Source organism: Hylaeus anthracinus, unplaced genomic scaffold, assembly GCF_026225885.1.
Source record: "Hylaeus anthracinus isolate JK02 unplaced genomic scaffold, UHH_iyHylAnth1.0_haploid 11989, whole genome shotgun sequence".
Lineage (NCBI taxonomy): Eukaryota > Metazoa > Arthropoda > Insecta > Hymenoptera > Colletidae > Hylaeus > Hylaeus anthracinus.
The window spans coordinates 17,163,516-17,186,010 of NW_026534337.1; the positions used below are offsets into that span (position 1 = coordinate 17,163,516).

The 22,495-nt window shown below is 46.9% G+C and overlaps 2 protein-coding genes across 11 annotated transcripts; both read right to left on the bottom strand.

Annotated features, from left to right (window-relative positions):
• Nucleotides 1-2,413: 2,413 nt before the first annotated feature.
• LOC128887598 (proton channel OtopLc-like) lies at nucleotides 2,414-20,190 on the bottom strand. 10 transcript variants are annotated; one of them, XM_054143667.1, is made up of 11 exons: nucleotides 19,069-20,190; nucleotides 16,264-16,516; nucleotides 15,598-15,875; nucleotides 10,191-10,418; nucleotides 9,200-9,277; nucleotides 8,899-9,101; nucleotides 8,775-8,801; nucleotides 8,065-8,378; nucleotides 7,229-7,394; nucleotides 6,707-6,992; nucleotides 2,414-6,626 (listed from the first exon to the last, which is right to left on the bottom strand). In XM_054143667.1, exons 2-11 carry the CDS (start codon nucleotides 16,348-16,350, stop codon nucleotides 5,921-5,923), a joined length of 2,373 nt encoding a protein of 790 aa, XP_053999642.1. In that variant the 5' UTR covers nucleotides 16,351-16,516; nucleotides 19,069-20,190; the 3' UTR covers nucleotides 2,414-5,920. The 10 variants fall into 10 exon arrangements, with proteins under 10 accessions (XP_053999642.1, XP_053999640.1, XP_053999641.1 ...); XM_054143665.1 differs by having other exon boundaries at nucleotides 8,065-8,381; XM_054143666.1 differs by lacking the exon at nucleotides 19,069-20,190 and having other exon boundaries at nucleotides 8,065-8,381; nucleotides 16,264-16,853.
• Nucleotides 20,191-20,248: 58 nt separating this feature from the next.
• LOC128887620 (vesicle-associated membrane protein 7) lies at nucleotides 20,249-22,294 on the bottom strand. Its single transcript, XM_054143713.1, has 6 exons — nucleotides 22,066-22,294; nucleotides 21,421-21,632; nucleotides 21,206-21,343; nucleotides 20,972-21,133; nucleotides 20,809-20,901; nucleotides 20,249-20,730 (listed from the first exon to the last, which is right to left on the bottom strand). The coding sequence occupies exons 2-6, from the start codon at nucleotides 21,622-21,624 to the stop codon at nucleotides 20,662-20,664; spliced, it is 666 nt and encodes a 221-aa protein (XP_053999688.1). The 5' UTR covers nucleotides 21,625-21,632; nucleotides 22,066-22,294; the 3' UTR covers nucleotides 20,249-20,661.
• Between the last annotated feature and the right edge of the window lie 201 nt (nucleotides 22,295-22,495).

Sequence of the window (22,495 nt, forward strand, 5' to 3'; positions counted from 1 at the left end):
CGATCAATACCTGAACCCCCGCGATACGCTTTTCCACTCTGTGACGCTCGCCTGTCCCTGACGATGTACTGCTGTCGCGACCTCGTCTCTTCTCGATGCCAACTCTGTGTCAGATTTTGCCAGCGATCCTTTTTTTATTTTGATTTGCAATTACATTCAAGCTGATTATCGAAACAAATGATTTCGTATATTTTCGTAGCGTTACTCGAGTCGAATAATTTTATCACTCGACTGTTGCTCGATAATCTTGGATCACACTCTATCCAACATTGCCGCGTATGGAGTCGGAATCGATGCTCGTCGACGGCGTTGCTTCTCTGCCTTTGTCGTTGCCAATACTCGTTGATCGTCGCGACGTAAGACATCGAGCACCGCGAGGGGTGCGATCGGAGATGGAATGGGCAAATCTCGGGGAGGATGAATGCGACTCACCGATGCCTCTTTATCTTCCACGTTGCAATTATTACATCGGAGGGTGGCCTCGAGTGGCCAGAGTGACGGCTTAATCGGTGCAACGGGGAACTTTAAGGAGGCTTTGCGTCTCCCACGCGTCAGGGATTTGTTGCACGCGACGCCGACGCCGACGGTCAGGGGACGATTTCAACGCGGTTGGCTGCTTTTCAATTCTGTTGCAAAGTTACTAAGATCGCGTAGTACACGCTTCGAGACTGTCTAGCGATACAGGTTTCAACATATTCACCGGTATCAAGTTCTATTATTCGTCAACGATCTAATAATTTATAAGGAAATCGTATTTGAATCCGACTCGATTAGCCAGAGATGCTTAATCTATGAAAATACGAAAGGTTAGAGGATAATGTTCGAAACACGTGATTCTTTCGTGTATATTTTCCATCGTCTAGATTTCGGCAGACGCGTCCGAGGGGCACTCGGCGTTTATTGATTTTTATCCAATTACACGTTAAACTGGCCTCGGTAACGATGGATACGAGAGCGTATTATGACGAGTTTGACGACTAAAGTACACCCTCGTCCGACCGGTGGGAGCTCGACAACGCCCACGAGGGTTGAATTTAGCCCTTAATTACGGGGACTGGTTCCCGAACGATCAGCCACCAGGCTGTTTGGTTCGCTTAGGTGAGAAAATTTTCTGTCACGCTTTACTCTATGTACTCGGTATAACGCCAATTTATGTTAGATTATTCATCTACTTACAGTGTCGACGCAACGATAGTAATTATTCTTCGGCTTGCCTTATCCTCTCGCTTCGACTCCTGTAATCGGTGAAAGTAATTGAAACAAAATAGAATTGTTTGAGGAAAGAACGACTCGTTCAAAGAAATTTACAATGCTACGAGTCAAAGGATCTGTGAAAAACAAAGAGCACGCGTAACGAAGGGAAACGCGGCGAAGAGAACGAGATACACACCCATGTCGATTCACCTGCCAGCCAACATTATTACAGCCGTGTAAAGGGTCGTTTCGTTCGCACGCTCTCTTGCGCAACGCTCTCTTATGCTTATGCTCCTCTCACGCAGCACGATCAAATTTAACTACGTGCACGCTCCTTTCCGAAACGATACCGAGGATGTGTTTCAAATTGTTTCTTGTTTCGGTGACAGGGAACTGCGTAGATTATTTTTTAGCAATTTCTAATAGTCGTTTCTTCAATTTCGAATATACAAGGTTCGGCTGAAACGAAATGCTGTGAGCTACAAGATGCGATTAATTTAATTCTTGATTGTGTTTTATGAGACGACGATGCATGCCTCGTAAGACATCGATGCGAGCACGCACACGGTACATATCAGACATGCTTTTAATTGATCGCGTAATTAGCGCAAATTGCGGCGCATACGTCGACATGTGATATTTTCATTTAAGATGTCGGAAACTCTACGTTGAAATATTGAGAAACCACCGAAGCGAACGTTGCTAAGATTTTCCGAATTAGAAAATTGTTCACGTTACGCGGAGACGAGTCGGGTTTCATAGTGCATAGGCAATGCACCCGATTGCGTGCATGTTAACGACTCTCTTCAGAGGCTGACCTTGGCGATTTTAGAACGTGCACGCGACAAAGGAGCACAATTAACGCAGATTTAATTGAGGATGTCATCAGGTATCCGTGACATGAAACGTTGGACTGTCACGTTTATTTTCAGGCGTACTCTATGAATGCATTCCAAGCGCAAAAATATCGTTTCTTCGCGTAGATGCACGAAACGAAGATTCCCTTGGAAGATCGAAAAGATTGTTCGAGTTCGTTCTGCTCGGAGAAAGTCGTGTAGCGAATCGATTTCCTTTCACTCTGATTCGAATCGAGCTTCTCCCGCCGAATGACCGTGGATTCGACGCAGACCTGCTTCAACATCGAGGGATCGCAGACGTGGCTGCGATCTTGAGACTGGAATCGGTGGTACATATTTAGGTCGACGCGATCGTTTGCCCTTGTTTCGACGCTCGACTTTGTTTCGTGTTATTTTTGTTTGGTTTGCTGGATACGACATGAATCCTATTATTTGTTTATTTACATGCGCCAGCTTAGAGACGTCGAGGGTAGTGCGGCCGCGTGGTTGGAATAACGTAAGCCAAGTTATTATTGCGGACGAGTGTATTGCAATTCGTAAGGTACAAATAGTACAAAGGGTATAAGAGTACAAACATTGCGTAGGAACTAGAGTATGCGGACATAGAAAAAGTACAGTTTAGAGACGTGACGTAGAAGGATATTTTTCGCGTGCATTCTTGTTCGACTCGCGAACCCGACTTGCGCACATCGTGACTTACCTCGTGATTTGATCTCGTGATTTGTTTAAATTTCGGCTAAGACTCGTGCCGAGATCGTGTCAGCTCCAACATCGAACGGACGCGAGGAAACATTACGGAAATCTAACGTATCGTTTAACGTCTTCGACACCGAGGACGAAGTAAAAGAGAAAAGGAAGGGAATAGGCGGAGAAAACAGGTGAAACGGTTACCGGATGTAGAGAAACGAAGGATCTCGACACGAGCCCCGATCAATAAATGTAACGTATCGCGCGTAAATCCTATATCTGATAATACAATAAATATTATAATAGAACAACGCAATAATAAATATATTTATATTTTGTATATATATGTGTATATATTATATATAATATAGGAAGAAACATGTCGACACAACTAGCTCTAAACACCGAGAGGATCCGTCCTTTTTCTCATCGCTTAATCTTTTACTCGTTCGCATATTTACAGCCGTCTCGCAGTCGAATTGTATCTTATTATACGAAAAGAAAAATCATTCGAATCATCGTGTAGACCGGCATCGTTGAACGCTAGTCGTTAGCACGAAACACGCGTTAATTGAATAGCGTCCTCGTGACAACGTTCGTTTCGTCGTTCTTCCGTCTTTCGACTATTCGCCGTTCATTCCCAAAGGACACGCAATCGTCGCACAACACACGGAAAACATGCACACTCACGTACTCGCATTCTCGCAAAATAGTATCGCCCATCGATCGATTCGCTCTACGGATCGGCCACATTCTTGTCCAATCTTCCTTAGCGACTGTCCTTTAAGCAAACAAAAAATAAAAAAAATAAAAACACCCTCGAGTAGGTCGTCTCGGTTTTACTAGCCCATTTACGATTAACGTCCTTCCAGAAGGATTTAGAATTTCTCTTAAACAAAGTGTCTAAATATATTGTTGTCGTGCTTTAATGTTAGATATATTAGGCTGACATCCGTGGTTGATACTTTTCGACACCTAAACTAGCCCTGGTGAGATAGTATTAAAAAATAGCAAAACAAAATCCAGCCTTCTCGGAGTTAAGATCGTGCTCGAACTCGATCCTCTTTCTCGTTTCCTTTCCTCGTTATCGAACCTTGGACAGCGCTCTCGACGGATTAAGGCTTAATGATATGATTCGCCGTTGTACTCTGTTGCTCCCTTGAACTCTGCAACTTAACTTGCATCTATCACTCCGAGTTGTACGATTTCGAATCTATAGGAGTCTACGGGACGATGGCCCTGCGCCAACGTTGCATTCTCAGCCGAGTTCGATGTCCGCCGAATCTTCAAAATCGACCGCATTTTTTCGTCGCTGTACGTCCGACCCTCGGTTTTGGACTCGCGATTCAATTGCAACGTTGTGCGAGGAGCCGGTGAAAACGTGCTTTTTCGGTGTGATTCGGCCGGAATCGTGTAGGACAAGTGTTACGTGCTCGAATGTCCGGTCTTCGAGGGCTTCCATTTACCTCAAAACACGAATATCGATCGATCGCTGAACCGATTGCTGCGTAAAATCGGCAGAAACAGACTCGGTGGTTTTTCGTCCTGTTTTTATCTTAACGGACGTTCGCGAGGCACGTTGCCGATAACGAATAAAACACTGCATTTTTTATCCGATCTTAGTGACACAAGAGTTACGGTTCGGACTTCGGATGGCAGCCTGTCTCTCTCGATCGCTAGCTTTACGAAATATCTACTTGGACGTGAGAGACGCTATTTAAGTTGTATTTTGTACTACGTGGAAGACGGATGTCCGTGAGAGTATTCGAGTAACATCGAAGGACAGATCGATCAGGGGTTCCGGATTAATGCGGATTCAGGTCGACTCGCGTCCGAAGGGGAATCGTTCTTCCATCGCCTAAGCCAACCACCCCAAGGTTGCTTAGATTTCAGTCTCTTACGAACGCTACGACCAAAGTAAAAAAGGTCCTCTCTTACTTTTTAATCCATATTTCTCTCTCTCCCTCTCATTCGCTATTTTGATCGGTAGAAAATCGTCTTATCTTGTACGTATTAAAGAAAATCTTATTGTTCCCGAAGAAATCGAAGGAATCGAGCCGTCGCTTCGACGATTCTAAACGTCTAATCGTCTACGTAACTAATCTTAGTAAAAAAAATTGTGCGTCGTCGATCGTGCTATTTTGCATCGTCACTCTTCGGTCGATCGTTTTCGAACATCGTTTTATCGCGGTCCGTTTTTGAATATCACCGCGCACCAACTACATGTATGTACATCGCGCGTTAGGATCTAGTCGGCGCAAGAACGACCCGAAAATACTTTCCAACAAGCTAAATCAGTGGTTTCCAAACTTCTTGTAATTATAAGTTTTCTTCCCTTTATCGTAATTCATACAAAATTTAATTGTTTTTATTGATTTTTGACTAATTTGTTTAAGGAGAAACTCTTGGCAAATTAAGTGCGCTCGTAAACCTTTGATATTAACGTGGAAAGAGATGTGCGAGTGATTGACATTTTACTACATTAGAAATTTTCTTTCTCGGTACCATCAGCTTGGAAAACACTAATCTAAACGAAGTTTTCGAAACGGTGTGGATAATAGTCAATCCTTTTGTGGATTTTTCGCGTTTCTTCAATATCCGAGACTCGTCCCTACCGGATCGATGTAAAGTCGATGACACGAGGGTCGTTCGACGCGTCTCGCGTTCTAGAACTTATATTATAACCTACCTAGAGCAACGAATATATAATAGAATGAACACGTTTCCGTGTCTCTGCGAAACACTTGGACTGTGCGCGACGCGCTCGAACGGAGTCTCCGGTAGTAGTTTTTTCTTAAATATTCAACGGATACGAAGGAGGAGGACGCGAACAGATTCGGAGGTTGTTCCACGCTAAACTGATCACTTACCGTGCTCCAAGTACCGTGCTCGGAGTACGATGAAATTGAAACACGTTGTAGCGTCTCGTTTAAAAAACGCGGCTACGTTAAAGTAGTTGCGATGTTTTTCTGTTACAGTCGAAATCGGAATTGCACTACACGGAACTGACTACAATGTGCTTAAATTTCCTAAAAGCGTTCGATCTGAATCGTAGAAAGCGATTGATACGATTACATAAAGTAAATCGGATCGTTCTCCGCGATGGCACCCAGCCTGGCTGGCAGAGTTTTCGGTCTCTGTGGAGCCGGTGTTTTGCACACGACCTCGCGGGATCCCTTGCGTCACATGTAGGTTGGTTTAACCTTGTACGCTCTTTTCCAGACCTCGCAGAGGCAGACGGTGCTGTGAAACCTGTAGAAGATCGCCAGTGGCATCGAGACGTGCGTGATGATCGTCCACGCCCACAGCCCGTAAAAATGCAACTGGACGGGATGAGACTCAGCTCGCGACTTCTCCAGAGTGTTGATCGCCCACATCGCGAGATTCGTCACCAGCAGAAACGTTACGATCTCTCTGCCAGGTTTCCTTCGGATCTGTTTCGCGGTGGCGACCGTTCGTCTCGAGGCGTCCAGGATGAAGATGGTTTGCAAAGTGGTTTGCACGACGCTCGCCAACGCCGTTACCAGCACCAGCACCGTGTGCTTAGCCAACGTGAACTGGGCGCCGATAATCGTGAACGTCGAGTAAATAAACGTCCCCGTTTGCGCGGCGACCAACAGGATATTGTCCAGCTCCAAGTTTCTCGTACCGTCGTAGCGGAGGCTGCGCATCTGGAACATCCCTATCAGCGTAGCTAGCGTCGACATCCCGTACAACGTCAGTTCGCAGACGTTTACTTCGGTGACCGCGAAGTTGACCAACTCGGGTCGCGATATCAGCACGAAGAACAGGATCAACGAGATGATCGTTAGCACCAGGATCAGGATGCCGACGAACAGGCCTTTGTGAGCACCGGCACAGTCCACGCTATAATGATGAGGCGACCTCCTATGGGCGTCAATAGTAACGTTAGAGTTTAGGATGATAAGTATTAGCGGGAAAATCGGTTTTACGTTTTTTAGTTTTACCTATAGGCGTGGGCGTGATGTCGCGATCCCGTTGGCGTTTTAGGCGGTGAGAACGCCGCCTTGGATATATTCTTCCACATCACGTACAAGATCGCGGCGCAGATCAAGCTGTACTCTATCGTGCAGGGAAAGAGAAACGGGCTGGCGTCCTGGACCAGCGAGCCCATTATGTTGGTTCGTCGACACTCGAACATGTGATGCGGTCCTTTCAAGCCCCTCGGGAGCCTCAGGTGTTCTCCGTGGTGATAATGACTCTGTCCTCCGAGATGCAGACCACCCTTCGGACCTAATTTCAATCGATTTATTTAAACGCGTAGCCATTAGCCACTCCCTTACTACAAACGTCACGATAACAGATAAAAGAAAACAAACAAACGGACACGTGTTATTATAGGTGCACGATGATGCGATACGCAACGTATCAATGAATGTTAGAATGCGGCAGCCCTACGAATAAAGACTTAGATTCGGAGAACGATGGAGTTGTCTAAAGCTACGCGTGCAGGTGTTTACGGTTCGTACCTAATCTGTGGGAGATTCTCAGAGAGTTGTTTTCCGGGTTGTAGAACGTCAGTATCTCGTGTTTCGTTTCCTGGACGAGAACGTTCAGCCAAACCGACAGATTTGTGCCAATCATGTGCATCAGCCCGAAACGCGCGACCACCCGATGACGGTAAACTTTCATTTGCTGTCGACAGAGAACAGAGATTAACTCGCCTCGCGATCGAGGAAAGATTCGTTTACGATTCACGGGAAACGATCGATTTCACGAGATCGGGAAGCAACATTATAGTCTGGAACGAAAGAAATTCAACGATCGATGCGCGACGAAAATAATTTCGATCGTCTTGTCGGACCGTGGACCGTGATCCGCGAAACCGTTGAGTCGTCGCAAACAACAATGAACGATCAAGAATCTCGCTCGAGAGCAGCCTCTCTGAAAAGCTTTGATTAAAAACGGTCGATGGGGACGATAGACGTTGATCGATAGTCGCGGCAAAGGAAACGGCAAATCGCTGGGGAAGCGTCGCGTCGGACGACTCGTGTTCCGGTATTAATTTCAGGGTTGCTCACCCTTCCGTTTCGTTGACCTTTTCACCGATGGTTCTCGTTTTGCTTGGACCCTTTCGCTTTTTCATTAGGCGTTATGCACCGATTTCTTCAGCATCGTTACCGGCGTTATTTTTAGCCTCGTCACCTACCAAGTTACGCCGACGCCGATGACTCCCCTCGCGAATTCAAGGGAATCCTCGGACGCGATCGTTTCGCGAAATATTGCACGGACTTGCGCAACGGTTTCGTTTATCAAGCTTAGAAAAGTATTCGACTCGAAAGTGCGAGAAACCAGGAATGCTTACCTCGTTGTTTAGAAATATAAAATACATCTGGATGAAGATAAAGGCCATCCTGGTGGCCGGCGTCAGGGCCATCATGATATTGTGGCACTTGGTGTTTTGCTCCAGCTCAAAGTACTGACCGAACTCCAGGCCCGAGTAAATCATCGAACCGATCCCGAACGCCACGGCGCCCATTCGTAGGTAGAAGCTGCCGTAGTGCTGCGCCGGTCTTACGGCGGCCACGTGCGGATAGGCGGCGTCAACCGCGTCGCTATCGCCGCCGGCGCCGCTCGACGATCGCGACGAGTCCAGGTCGCACACATCCTTTCGCTTCTCTTCTCATGTAAATTTATGGTAATCGGCCGGTTAAGATTAATGCGGTTTTAACAGGGACCGCGCTTGCTTCTCGTCATCGGAAACGGAGTGAATGCGACCGAACGCGGACGCGGAATCTGCTGAATTTACGACGAGGTTGCTCGTCCAAGTTGATTCCGCGTGATTCTTTGACTCTTGGATGACTGTGCCTCGCTCGAGGATATGGAAACGAACGAACGAACGAACGAACGGGATTAATAATGTACAACTACCGCGCTTATCGATATTTATGCATCCGAAGTAATCAAACCAACGAGAAACTATACACGGATAACCTACTTTCGCTTTTGACGCTTTTGAATGAACGTGTCGAAAGTGAGAGGGTTATAGCCGTTCGTGGAGAAGGAATTACCTACTCGTAAAACAAGACGCGGCAGACGTTCCTGAAACGTCAATTCGAACATTTCATTTGATTTGCCTATGGATTCGTGGAGATTTTAAATGGAGTGGACCGATCGGTCGCAACGAGAATCGACTTACTTGACTTGGACTTGGTGCCGCGAACCAGCGTGGTATACGTGTAGACGAGGAAGATCATGCTGCCAAAGTAGAGGTAAAGGTAGAATCCCTCGTAGAACGACGGCGGTATGTAAGTGGATATTACTTCCGCCATGGGAAAGGCGATTCCCATGACGACCAGCAGCTTTCCGTATAGAGCGCTAAACGTCGTTGCCAGGGCGTCGCTGCGCAAGAAACGGAAATTGCGCTTAAATCGGAGTCGCGTTCGCGCGATTGCGGATTCGACTCTCCGCTAGGGAAATAGGATTATTTCCGGCCCTACCTGTTGTGGGTGCTTTCTTCGACGTCGAGTATCTCACCACCATTACCGATACCAGCTGGGATCATCGTCCTTACGCGGCTTCGTTTGAAATATCAATTCGAGTCAACGATATAATCTTTCCGCGATGGAAGATGAACACCATAATCGTTCGAGGGGGTATATACGCGTAGAAGGGTAGAGGGTAGAAAGAATAGTCAATGTTTCGTACAGATTTTAAGTAAATATTTGCAAAATTCAGGCATATACCGTCAACCTAATTTCGTTACCGTGTTCTCACGTTACAAACGTAAGGCTAGAGTATATGCCCCCTTTAGGTTGGTTGTCGATAGTAGATGACGGAATCGATTAAAACGTTACCGGATGAAAAAGGAAACGCAGCGGCCCCGGAATAAAATGTCGGGAAGCATCAGTGGAGATACCATTGGCCGCAAATACATCCACCCCCGTAAGAATTGGCTCAATTACGGGTAATCGCGTGGCCGGTCGTACGCGTGTGTTTGATTCATAAAGTACCGGTAATTGCGGTGCAGACGTCGGTCAGGATAACACGGAGGATCACGTGAAATTTCCGTGGTGACCGGCATATATTCTCCCCCACTTGGCGTTGATTCCCACTTGGCGGGAATGGAGACGAGTCGAGATGAAATATCTCGACGAACCGATACACGCGCCGCCGAGATCGATTAAATCCGAACGACGTTCATTGTTTATCCGCTATCGAACACCACCTACCGCCTAACTTGATACTTCCGTATTTCGTCGTTGTCTGCCGTTACTTTCGTGGACACGTATAGATTTATAGAACGTGAAGCGAGAACAACGTTAACCTTTTCATGTTCGATATCCACGAAACTATCGTCAGACCACGGGCCGTGTTTAAAGAAGAGAGGCGTTTTGTTTGCGTGTCAAGAACGGCAACTTTAATCGTATTCGGTTGGAATATCGTTACGCGTCACGGAAAAGAGAAAGTAACGAGAAATTAACGACTCACCATCCGAGTTTCTTCCACTTCCGGTCCTCGCCAACGTCGAGGAAGGTCGGGCCCGGATAGCACACCGCGGAAATCGGCTGCGAGGAACATGGTAGAGCCAAGGCAAACTGGGGTGGCCGGTGGGTGTGCGAGGGTGAGCTGCTGCTGTGTCTAGACAGCGTTTCCGGCGAAACGATTACCGCGGACGGTGAGGCCGGTGACGGTAACACAGTAGGCAATCCTGGCCAGCTGAACAGACCATGTTTCTTCGTTATTTATGCTCTGTCCTTGACCGATCGACTCGTCGACGTTGACTGCTCGATTACGAGGATAATTAGCTCGGGGTAATAAAAACTATGTCAACGAGAGGAATAGGGGCGCGTAGAAAAATATGGATACCTGACTGCAACATATCTCCGCTAATACAATTAGATAATGGGGATCCAGCTATAGCCGACATAATTTTAAAATGGATTCGCTGCTGAATTCGATAGTTTAACCACGCGAATTTCTTCGGTCCTGCAAAGGTAGCGTTTAAAGCATTCGACGGAAGTTACCACCTAAATTGCAGCGACTCGCGTCGTTGCGCGTTCCTCGTAATTCGTTTAAGAGAGTTTCCGCTGGCGGGCTGCCCATCGGAGATACGGTTAAGCCAGTTACTTGCAAGTTCGGAGCCGCGAAACTGGCTGTCGTTGTTCGGCGAACGGCGCCAATCGCGTTTCGTTAAATCCTTGGCGACGAATGGCTGGAAAAACTTTTGTCGTCGAGCATCGCGACAGCAGGTTCTATTGCGATCATGGGTGGTGGTATGGTCATGGTGGTCGATTTTTTTCCTCCGATAAGTCTAGGTGTGCAAAGCAACACACTTTGCATCGTTACGTTGATACGATCGACGTTCAATTTCGCATAACCGCTTGTCCACTCCCGTAGCAAAGCAGAAAGTTTCGCGGAGTACGAAGGGGGACGGTCGCATAGAACGGTCTCTCGCTTCTAATTTAAGGTCAACGCGGTGCTGTAACGTTTGATACACTTGTCACATTGACACTGGCTGCAGGAAGAGACCCACTATAGCGCGGACGATTTTGTGAGCGTCATTAAACGACGACTTTCCAACGTCGGTCGTTTATCTAATGATTATCCTGACCGATCCCTCTAACAGACGCGCGACGGTCGACGAAATACAGTCGGCTCGTTCGTCTCACAACGAAGCGCTTCGAGATTCGCAAACGTCTACACCCTCTGTTACTCGAAACCTCTTGGAACGCGCCGCGTTACCATGGAATTTACGACAACAATTTAGCCTCGGAACTGGCTCAGGCTTGGCCGCACCGAATAGGAAGAGGAACGTACATTATTTCGCTGGCGCGATATTGCGTCGAAATTTCAATTTACCGCCAAATGGATTCACCCCTCTGCGTCTCCGCAGAGGCTACAGCTTCTGGGGTTGGGTAGACAAATATTCGAGACGTCTGACCCGATACGAAACGAAACTACTTTCCGGCGGATCTTTCATTCTCTCACCCGTACACGAGACGTAACACGCGACAGATTACAATCCCGACACCTTTACTACTTATCCTTTGACGAGGATTTCGATAAACAATTTGTAATTAAAATTTTAATTAAAAAAGCAAAGATTTTGACAGGGCATGGGGCTTCTAACGGGTCACTCGGTATATCTGAAATCGGTCGATGGTTGATCCGCGCGTTTAAGAAGGTAAACGAGGTGCTGCGTAAAACGACCTACCCCTACGAGACCGATAGTAGGCGATGAGAGGGACGCGGATAAGTTTCGTCCTTTTGACGAGATAGGAGGGTCAGTCGCGCTCGCGCGCACACGCGAAAGGGTCCGTGAAAGGGAAAAGAGGGAAAGCGAGTGGTGGGTTCCCGAGGAGAGATGGCAGAGCGTAGAAAAGGGTACGGAGTCTCGGCCCTTGGCTCGAAGCTTTTTGAAATAATCACGTAGTGTTGGAGAAGCAGAAGAGCGCGAGAGGGTGTTGCCGGACGAGAAGGACGCGTGCGTCGAGAGGTGTGCGAGGGCACCGAGGGGTTGATTCAGTGGTTGAGTGCCGTTCCCTCGTTGTGGCACGAGTGTATCCGTGGCTCGAGGACTCCGAGGCCGGTTCACCCTTGTTTCAGTGGATTCGGCACTCCGCTACTCCTTCGGGGGCATCCCTCAGGAATCTACTTCCCATTTTCGTCTTCTTTTTTTACGCGTTTTTCGATGCTTCCACTCGAACGAAGAAAAAGAGTTTAATCGTTTCATCGACGATGCCGACACATAACTGCTCGATCCATCTTTCTTTCTCGTTTTTCCTTGGTTTTCCTGGAATAAGGAGCGCATTTTCGTTTTCTCGATTATCGCGATCACCTCGCTCCTAGCCAAGGATTACAGTTTCGATGTTTCGCTCGAGGGTCAGAGGGACTCGGTTCGATACAGAATGCGCTTCGTGTCTGGGAATGTTTTAACGAGGTTCATCTTGTTACGCTGTACGATTTTTTCTTAATAAATTTAAGAATAAACTCGACTCGATTTAAGGGACATTTAAAAGGGTTGCTCTTTGACGAAGGCGATCGATACTTTGGCTCTAGAGATCCCGGGAGTACCCAACCAAATTCGTGAGGATTCCAAGCCTCGACGAGTAGTTTAGTTTCCGAGGCTTCTTACTCTTGGAAAGCGAAAAATTCCTTCACGGTAGAATTACTTGGAACCTCAACGTTTCAACGTATTCCTGGGTTCCATAGTCGGCTGCTCTAGCGAATTCTCGATCGAAATTCCGTATCGAAGAGCACGCGGAGTATACGCGGAGATGGGGATGTCGTGCCACCGGATATCGCAGACATACGTTGCGTGTCCGTGTGCGCGCGCGATTTCAAGATTCCGGCCAGTCGTCCGTGGAGAGGACTGTATGGGATCGATCCGCGGTCGCGGTCGCGGTCGCGGTCGTTGGGATGAAATCGCGGTACCTGAGGGAGGTCTCCTTGATGAGCATGTCCGTGACCTTGACTGGCGCTTTCCTCGACCGTTCTCGACGGAACGTTGGCTGCTGAACACACCGACGAATCGCACAGTCACGGCCCTGCGGCTCGTGTCACGATACTCACGGACCCCGCATTACAAACTGAGGCCCTGCTAGATCTCGCGGCACCGCGGATCTCTGTCTTTCCCCCTGCCCCTCGCGTACATCGTTCTCCATCCCCGTGCCGCTCTATCACCGAATCGTCTCTGGATACGCGCTCGTTTGATAGCGGGCTCGTTATCCGAACGAGATTCGCAGTGGCGTAAGGCTACGAAACGTACCAACGACTTGCCGGCAATCGAACCGTTTCATAAAACGAAATGTTCGTAGCACCTCGATGATTCGTAAAAGTAGAACGTTTTCTACAGTCTAATCGACGGCAACGATTGCATCTTCCAAAGGTGATTTTAAAATAAAGGGTCGAAACGTAAGATGATCGTGGTTAACCTCGAGTTTCTCTATCGTCTGCTTTATTCCCCGATCGAAGAATACGGATCTCGGATCGCAAGCTTTTGAAAAAGAATTCTCGCCTTCGAGCAGTCGTAGCGAAGGAACAGGAAGGCCGAGGCTACCTTACGGAAGAGGATTCCGGCGGATAAGTTTGCTTTAAAGGAAACGGAGCTCGAATACGCGTCTACGTTGATCGAATCTGCATGTAAATCGAGGGAATAGGCTAGGCTCCCTGGTCTCGTCCGGGACGAAGGACGGTTCACGGGGGTTCCGGTGAAACGGGAACGGAGGAGAGAGAAAGGGAGAACAGAGATCGAGACAGGACGAGTAAACGATGAGAGGAGAGGGATAAGGCACGATCGAAAACGAGAGAAGCGCATACGAAGGTCGTTTGTTGGTCGTAACGAAGCGACAGGTCAATATTAACCCTTTGCGCTCTAGAATCACCTCTGACGCGACAGTAGCGCTCTTCTCTAAAATTCTTATACGTCTCTACAGTACTCGTTTGTATTAATTTCATTTTCGCGTTCGTCAAAACTTTTGCATCGATTAATTTCTCGTTGAAGCAGTAACCTGTAAATACAATATCGCAAAGGGGCAATTTCGACGCCATTGGCTCGTCGCGCGTTTGCGAACTCGCATTCGATATCCGGCGAAAGTAATTGAGTTTGCCCGAAATCGAGGTCCTTCGTCTACTAATCGCCTGGCAGAGATCGACAGGAATCGATGTTCGAGCTGCGATTTAATCGCACGATTCGTCGCGTCGCGTCGCGATACACGGAAATAAACGATTCTGGCGCCCGTAAATGCGTCGTGTGTAAAAATTGCAGTAAATTGCAGATGTTAGCATGCTTTCATTATCCTGGTCGGTTCGCAAACGGGCGTCGATGTAGTAACTCCAAGTTTCCAAGTACTCTCGACGAAAGTAGAAATTATAGAAGCAAAGTGGAGACGCTTTGCGAAACGACTTTTCACGATCAAGTTCAATCGTCGACGGAGATACAAACCACTCTGCTGGATACGAGAGCCGAGGGATGCCCGTTAATCGTGGACAGTGCATAATGTCTCGTGGCTGTGATTAGTAGCGGTGGTCATTCGAATGATGAGACGAGGAGAAACGTGTCCGTTTAGGGGGATTCGTAATTTACATCGCCAAGTTACGTATGAATGACGAAGCGGAAACTAATTGACGCGAACCTGCAAGAATATTCGTTGCCGGGCAGTTTCTAAAATCAAAAATAATTTACAAAGAAGAAAAAAAATAATCCCGTGAGGTCTCGATTCGATTACCATCGTCTTTTTTATTTAACACCTTTTACGCATTTCTGCCGCAAGGAAACCGCTTCGACGCGTTAACATTTTAATCGGATGTCGCACCGTTCTGGCCGCAGTTTTCTCGCGAGTTCTCGCCGTGCAATTACGCGCCACCGCGAGTAATATTTTTTACCCTAGCCGTCGCATTTTGTTCGCCCAGACGTCGCGATCCGGACGTTCATTTTGCTCACCTACTTAGCATCGTTTTTTTTTTATTTTACCCTCGCGCGTTACCCAGAGAAACGTCGTCTGAACGAGACGTACGGGGATTCGTTAACGGCCGGAAATATTTCCGCAAGGAACACGGTGTGTAAGGTGCGCGTCGAGAGGAGAGCTGGTACGCATGAATAAATCAGATCAACTACCAATAGTTTTTTCACTTGCAGAAGGCTTTCGAGGTGAAAGTTAAAGCGATTTTAGGTCAAAGAACTTGTGTCGTTTCGTTTGGTAAGCATACAAGTATCGAGATTTTGCGCGATACCTCGAACCTCGAAAAGAGGTTCCGTGGAATCGAAGAGAAGTTTAAAAAAATCGCAAATTGCAATTAAAACCGAAGCCTGACAAATTCAGATTAAATTATCCCCGTCGTGTGCGGTAACAGCAGCAGCAGCAATTTCGTTTGCATGGTATTTCTCCATACTCACTCTTGCGGGGCGAGCGTGGAGAGCTGGGGCGGGATTTGCTGCGTTGGTTTCTCTGCTTCCGTGTTAATTATGGGGCCCTCGGGTGTTCGCAGGGCAGCCTCCATAGCCGCGGCCTCCTCCTCTTCGCGAAGCTCTTCGGACGCCTCCTCCGGAATCGTCGTGATGTCCTCGATCGGCGGCGGCAGTTCGTTTCCGTTCTCCTCGAGGTGGTTCCCCATCATCGGGTCAGAATTGTTGTCCCCCGGACGCGTCACCTCCTCGATGTCCGAGTCGATGCCCTGTTCGCGTAAACAGTTATCATAACAATTTTCCTTTTCCCCTCTGACGAATTTTTGTTCGCTAAAATGTTTGTACGAATCAACGTTGTAAATAAATTGCTATAGGTTGGTATTCGAATAAAATTTTGCCCATATTTTCACGAGATATTGTTTGTTGTAAGTTTCACGAGGTACACCGTTAAATTCGGTCCGCGCAGGAAAGGAAAAATATATAACGATCCGTTCGATCGTTGATTCTCGCAGGTTAGGAAGGGATGATTCGAGATCGAGCTAAAAGACTGTCGGGAAAATGAGTCGGCGAAACTTATTAATATAAATTTACCGTTCCCTTCGTGCGATAAAATTGATCTATCAGGGATTATCGACAGCATCGACGGGGGCTTAGTACCTGAGCAAAGTCCATGTAGAAGGAATCCCTGGAGTCGGAGCTGCCACGGCGGAGCCGAAGGCTGAGATCCGGTGAGCTTTCTCCCATCTTTCTTATCTCCTTTCTCGCTCCTCCGCGTACCTTCCTGTCGCCCTTCCTTCCTCTTCGATCTCTCCCTCGCGCCTCGCCTTCTTCACCCCTGTGACGCTACCAACCCCCTTTGTCTTTTACGAGCTTCTTGCTCCACGGTCGTAGAATTCTAAAGAGGGTGGCCCTGCACACACAATCCACCGAGTTTGCAGGCTGAAAGAATCGTCCTTGAATGACAGATCGTCGTCTCGTTCTATCGTCTTCCCTCTGTGCTACGCTCTTTCGCTATCTTTCTCTTTTTTCCCGTACCTTTCTCCGCCTCGCGCGACCATCAGAGAAACAGAGAACAAGAGTTCCTTCGTCGTCGGTGCGAAACAAAAATGTCCCCGCTGAAAGGAGAGTCGCCGAGTGGTCGTACGTGATACCGTGAATGCCGACTCCGGATCTCTGAATATCAAACTTCCGCGCGCGAATTAAAATTTCATCCCCTTTCGGCTACCGTGTTACTTTCGCCCTGTACAAGAGACTCGAGAACAAGGAGAAAACGGTGCGCGGTTGAAAGGAGACTCGTCCTGTTTCGAAACCAACGGGCCGCGAATGCGTTTCCCGTTTCCTTGGAAGAGTTCTCGAGCACTCGAGATCGTTCATCCACTACATCCACGCTCGAAAAATAGCCAGTTTTAATACTTGTCGGAAGGTACGATATAGTTATTTAGCGAACGTCTACTAACAAATTTTAATTTTCGTCATCTCTATATAGAATGTACGGATGCACGCCGGGTAGGCAAATATCCGATCGTCGGTTTCACGCGGGTAAGTTCTCGGTAGGTGTGATTATGAGGGGCTCCGATGGAGAAACGACTCCGTTACGTCGAAACTAATTACGGAAAGCTAGGAAATTCAATCGGGCCTCCAGTTTGTCTTCGAGTTAATTGCCTTAGCCGCGACTCCGACCGGCTGACTTTAATTAAAACTAGGAGACGACTCTCAGGAGGCGGCCCTGAGCTCCATAGAATCGAACGCGCGGAAAAATCTCTTTCCCGCGACTTAATTAAATCCGACGGCTCGAGAGGCGACGATCGACACCTTCTCGAAAAGACGTCGCGCTACTCGCCGAGACAGAGCTTACTTACCTACTTAAGGGCTTAGCTCTATAGTTTCCAAGTGTTCGAAGGAACTCGATGAAAAGTGAGTTTTCGATTTCGAGATACCGGAGACTTTCCCCCCCTTTTCGAATATAGTTGATTATCCGAGTACGAATTGGTACGTTTACATCGATAAGCGTAACGAGAAGATAACTCTCGGGGTAGGAAGCACGAGACCAACCACCCTCGACGGAAAGTTAACGACAAGCGAGGATACTTTACATGAAACTCGAGGGTTTTCGAAACACGAGAGCGTCGTACCACCTTCGTAGAATATTTATCTTCTCGCGAGCGATCCAGTCGAGGATCGGTGAAACGGCGCGCCGCATCGACATCGCCAGGACCTCGGTGTCCGACCGTCGATGAACATTCTTCCTGTTTGGGATCGCTCGGAACGCCATTGCGCGTCGGACCCTCCCGTTCCCCGGATGTTTTATGGCTCGCATACGTGCATATCTACATCGAAAGGCTCCCTGTGCACGTTACGGTAATACTACGGGACGGCAGGGAGATAACGCGGGATAAGATGCTATGTCTTTTCATCGGCCGAGCCAAGTCGGAAGTATTTTGGACTGATCGTTGTTGCGAATCTCTCGGGACGTTGCCGCCAACTTTTTTTCCTTGCTTTTATAATCTAACGCGAGCGTCCTACTTCGTCTCCCGTTTTATCTAGTAATAAATCGTCTCGCTAAAGAATAACTTTTCTAGGCATTCCGTTGTTCGAATAGGCAACCGCAACGATGCATCGCGTGAAATAATTCGAAGAACGCGTTGGGGGATCGATACGGCGATTCTATACCCGGCGATGCAAGTCGTGCAATCTTCCAGGAACAGTGGTCGTATTGTGCTTTTCCCAGGGACTCGCAACAACGATTTTCCGTCGGTCGTTTTGCGTGCCGGAAAACCCTGATACTTCCATCCGCGTTCATGCTCGCCGGTAGTTGGTTAGCTCTTCGCGTCGATACCCTGTTTTGATTGTACTTTGTTCGAAACACGGCACGAACAATGCAATTAGCGCGAGATCCCAGGGAGTTGGACGGCACAACAATGTATGAGCGCGCGAGCAGATCCTGCCGCGATATTTCGCGATATGTAAGCTATATTTTATCTATTTTCGTTCAATGTTTTTCTTACCGTATATTTAGTGTTCATACGTGCGGGTGTTGGTACTATCGCACAAGTATTTTATTTTGTTTCGATAGAAGAACGATGCCGGACCTTTTCAGGAGAGCTTAACGAATAGTAAAAGGAGGAATACAGTGCACGATACAAATCGCGGAACGTTGATATCGATATAACGACCGATGAGACATTAGTCGATGCAATCGAGTCGACAACTATTTTGTTCGACGGTGTATATTTGTATAGAATGTTAATAGTGATTTAAAAACGCACAAAGATTGACGAAGAAGATACGGAGAGAGGTGAATAGTGTATCCGTGGAATTACCTCGTTTTACTGTTTCCTGCGAACGGAAAGGCGCAAAAAAAAAGTCGTCGATGCGGTAGAAAGAAAGTTGCGAGAAAAGCAGAAAACAATGGGACATCGATTGGACATGGACGAAAGGGGGCAAATGAAAGAATCGACTTACGGGGTCTGAAGTTTGCACCGCCGGACGTTCTCCGCGCAGCGTATCCTTCGGCTCATCCCCCCGTGTCGCGGGCCGATTCGTTTTCACTTTCATCCAGCGGCTCGTAGTCCCTCCTGCCCTCCCTGGCGGACATCCGATCGCGGCACCGGAGCCGTCAGCTCACCTCTGGTATCCGGAACCTCCGCGGTTCCGTGCCCGTCCGCGAAACGGTTTCCAGCCACCGCACGAAACCACCCCACTCGCGACGGTAAACACACGCAGTCGGCAACGTGGCCAACTCACAGCATAGTTCCTCGCTGTCACTGAGATTCACGTGATTCTCAGAGTGCATTCACTAACGCGCGCGAATGCATGACGAGAATCGGGGGATGTTTTCCTCTTTCAATTAATCTTGCGGCCGCTCTCCCGACACGCACCGCCGCGGAACTTGTTGAGCGACCTTGCCGATGGAACGTATAATAATTCTCCGTTGAGAGTTCACGGGCGAGACGCTGCGATCAATCGTCGAGAGCCACCGAAACGAACCACCGGAGTGTCAGTTGGACACCCCCCGAAGGGCGCGCCACGCGAACCATCGACATCCTGCCAGAGCCGCCGGGCTGCTGCGATGTCCCGGGCGTCGCGACGGCAGCGCCTGCGACGCCGCCACCCGTCCAGCGTCGACGACGTCGAGCAGCTCGACCAGGGCCGTACCTATCTTTCCGCTTATCGAGTTTCTCGGCTCATAAGACACCCGTTATACCGTATACGCTATAAAATAATAATACGTTACTTGAACGCATCCGAATAAATTACAAACAAATTTTCCGGGTCGTAAAAAGCACTACACATTTACTTAAATCAGGTTTGCGTAGGGTTTCGCGCGGACTAGTCGGTCCATTGAAGAACGAAAAATGAATAGAGCATGCGCCCGATACTATTACGAGAAAAATAGTGCGCAGTTTGCACTGTACGAACTCTTTCACGTGGAAAAAATCTAATGCATTTAATGGCTCGGAACAGACTGGATACTCGATAAATTTCTGTGTTGATTTTATCTACATTGCAAATAAAACACTCTAGGCCGACGATACATTTTTCGATCTAAGGAAATCCTTTCGCGAGGGGAAAGAAATAAAATGAGTGAGTTTCACTTGTTGCACTCGAGAGTGACAACGAAAATGAATAATAAATCCATGCATTCGTGTAATATAATTATTTTATTTTATCGCTCTTTCATGGAACGTAATCGTATGATACAATGTACATACATGATTGACATTAAAATTATACTTCTCGTTTGGAACATATAAATGGTATCGACACCTTTCCGGTGATATAATAAAAATAATGTAAGTGTTATACATATTTATATCTATACATACTTCTTGTAAGGGTATTCGTATTATTCTTACATACGTATCGCAGGATCGAACATTATTTCTCGATCTCTTATACGCACGACGAACCAAGAAATAAAATCCGCATCGCGTCTTTTTTTCTATTTCCTTAAAAATATCCTTCCGCGCACAGCCCGACCATCGACCCATATTCAGATAATTTTTCATCACATTTCAGAGACGCTATATTCCGTCTGTACGTTGCGTACGTTTATTACTTTCCGACGCAATTTGGCCAAGTAAGACCTCCGCAAGACAAGGACACAATAACGAACGTCACAACCTATAAAATTTTAAAAGTCAGTTGCGTTTCGTGCGATTTGTTATTTCGTAAGGTACCACATTCGACGTCGTTACTTACGATTAGGATAGCACCGATAATTAAATAAATTTTAACGTTCTTCCAGAACAACGAACGAGCCAAGTTTCTACTGGTTTTCCTAAACGTAACGGACTGGAAAAACGCGTAACGATAAATGCTTCATCGCGACTGTAATTACATACGATAGCGAACTCGTACTTACGCTAGCAGTTAGATTTTCCGTTTTATGTACGAGAAGCTCTAATCGTTCGCCACGCGTAGTTAAACTATCGATGTTTTTCACCATTATATCAGTCAATTCGTCCAGTTCACCGTGAACTTTAGACAATAAGTCGATGTCCTTATTCGACTCGTCGTAATATTTCTAAACGACAAACGGATGCGGACGTGAAGAAATGCGGAACGTCTACGATCAAAAGAACCCATTTCTACTTACCATTTCGTTGGCTAAAATTCTACCAAATTCTGTGTTCATTGAGTATGCGAGAGCGGTTTGCGCACCCTCGCCGTAAATAGTCAGAAACCTTCTTTTAATTTCTGTAAGATACAAAAATGCCCTGGACTTTTGAAACTCCTTTAAAGCGAAAATAGTATCGAGTTTATACGTTGTACTCCAAATTGTAGTTTCTTGAAACTTTTCCAACTACTCACATCATCCGTGATACACATGTATATAATGTTATTCTCGCAGATGTAATGAAACAAATAAGATCCGTGCGAGTACGTTAACTTGTCATTTTGAGGAGGAATTCGAGCAAGAAATATCTCCGTGAATTCTTGAAAGTTTCCAGCACAGGTGGCATGTTTCACGAGTATCGTAGGCCCTCTGGCCACCACTGTATACAAAATTGGCATGGCGAACACTGAAACAGATGCAAAATATCAACTTAAATTTGTGCTTTTGTTTGTGTGAAAAATAGTGAGCACGATGTAATTAACCCAGAGAAATCTACCCTCCACATGATAATGTTATGTTTACAATTGAATCTTCTTATCTGCTATCGAACAGAACACTACCAAAAACAAGATATTGCTACAGCGAACAAGGGGTACAAATAATAGCGATAGTTATTGCTCAAACGACGAAACAATGTTTGAATTTATAAACAAAGACGGTCAAAGGAAACAATTTTCACGGATGATTCATAACACGTCATAGTTCCTAACCTTCAAACAATGGTCGACGCTTTGTACAATTTATCGCTTACGTTTGAGACATGAACACCGACAAAATATCATCAACTAATATGCATTTCAGTTTGTCCAAGTAAACAATCAAAAGTTCTTGCGACTTACCTCAACAAAATCAGATGACGTAAACAGAGAAATGATAATTTCTTCGTTTCGATGTTGTACGTATCTCTAAAATGGACACTGAACAGTCACCCTTTTGAAAACGTATCTGTGAACTGTTAACTGTCACTTTATAACAAAAGATTCAAGGGAATCAAAACACCTGTTCCGTGGTTTAACACATTCACAAAGTCACGACTTATGACTGCGTCGCTCGTATATGACATATGACAATCGCTGACTGTATTAATACTAGTGGCGCCATCGGTGGGAAAACGCCCAAGTTTATTGTGAAAATAGTTCCCATTGCTGTTGGTAGATGGCGTGTGTCTAGTACCCGTGGCGCCATCGGTGAGAAAATGGCCAAGCTCGTAGAGAAAATGGTTCCCACTGTTTCTACTAGATGGCGTCGATAACTATTGCTGCTTTAAAT

Excerpts from the sequence above, each read along its gene's own strand:
- LOC128887598 (XM_054143665.1), bottom strand. The coding sequence starts at position 16,350 with ATGGGAGAAAGCTCACCGGATCTCAGCCTTCGGCTCCGCCGTGGCAGC. Across the intron at positions 15,876-16,263 it reads TCTACATGGACTTTGCTCAG|GGCATCGACTCGGACATCGA; the intron begins GTACTAAGCCCC and ends TTACGCGAACAG. Across the intron at positions 6,627-6,706 it reads CATCACGCCCACGCCTATAG|GAGGTCGCCTCATCATTATA; the intron begins GTAAAACTAAAA and ends TGACGCCCATAG.
- LOC128887620 (XM_054143713.1), bottom strand. The coding sequence starts at position 21,624 with ATGCCAATTTTGTATACAGTGGTGGCCAGAGGGCCTACGATACTCGTG. Across the intron at positions 21,344-21,420 it reads ACATGTGTATCACGGATGAT|GAGTTTCAAAAGTCCAGGGC; the intron begins GTGAGTAGTTGG and ends TTCGCTTTAAAG. Across the intron at positions 20,731-20,808 it reads TTATCGGTGCTATCCTAATC|GTTGTGACGTTCGTTATTGT; the intron begins GTAAGTAACGAC and ends AAAATTTTATAG.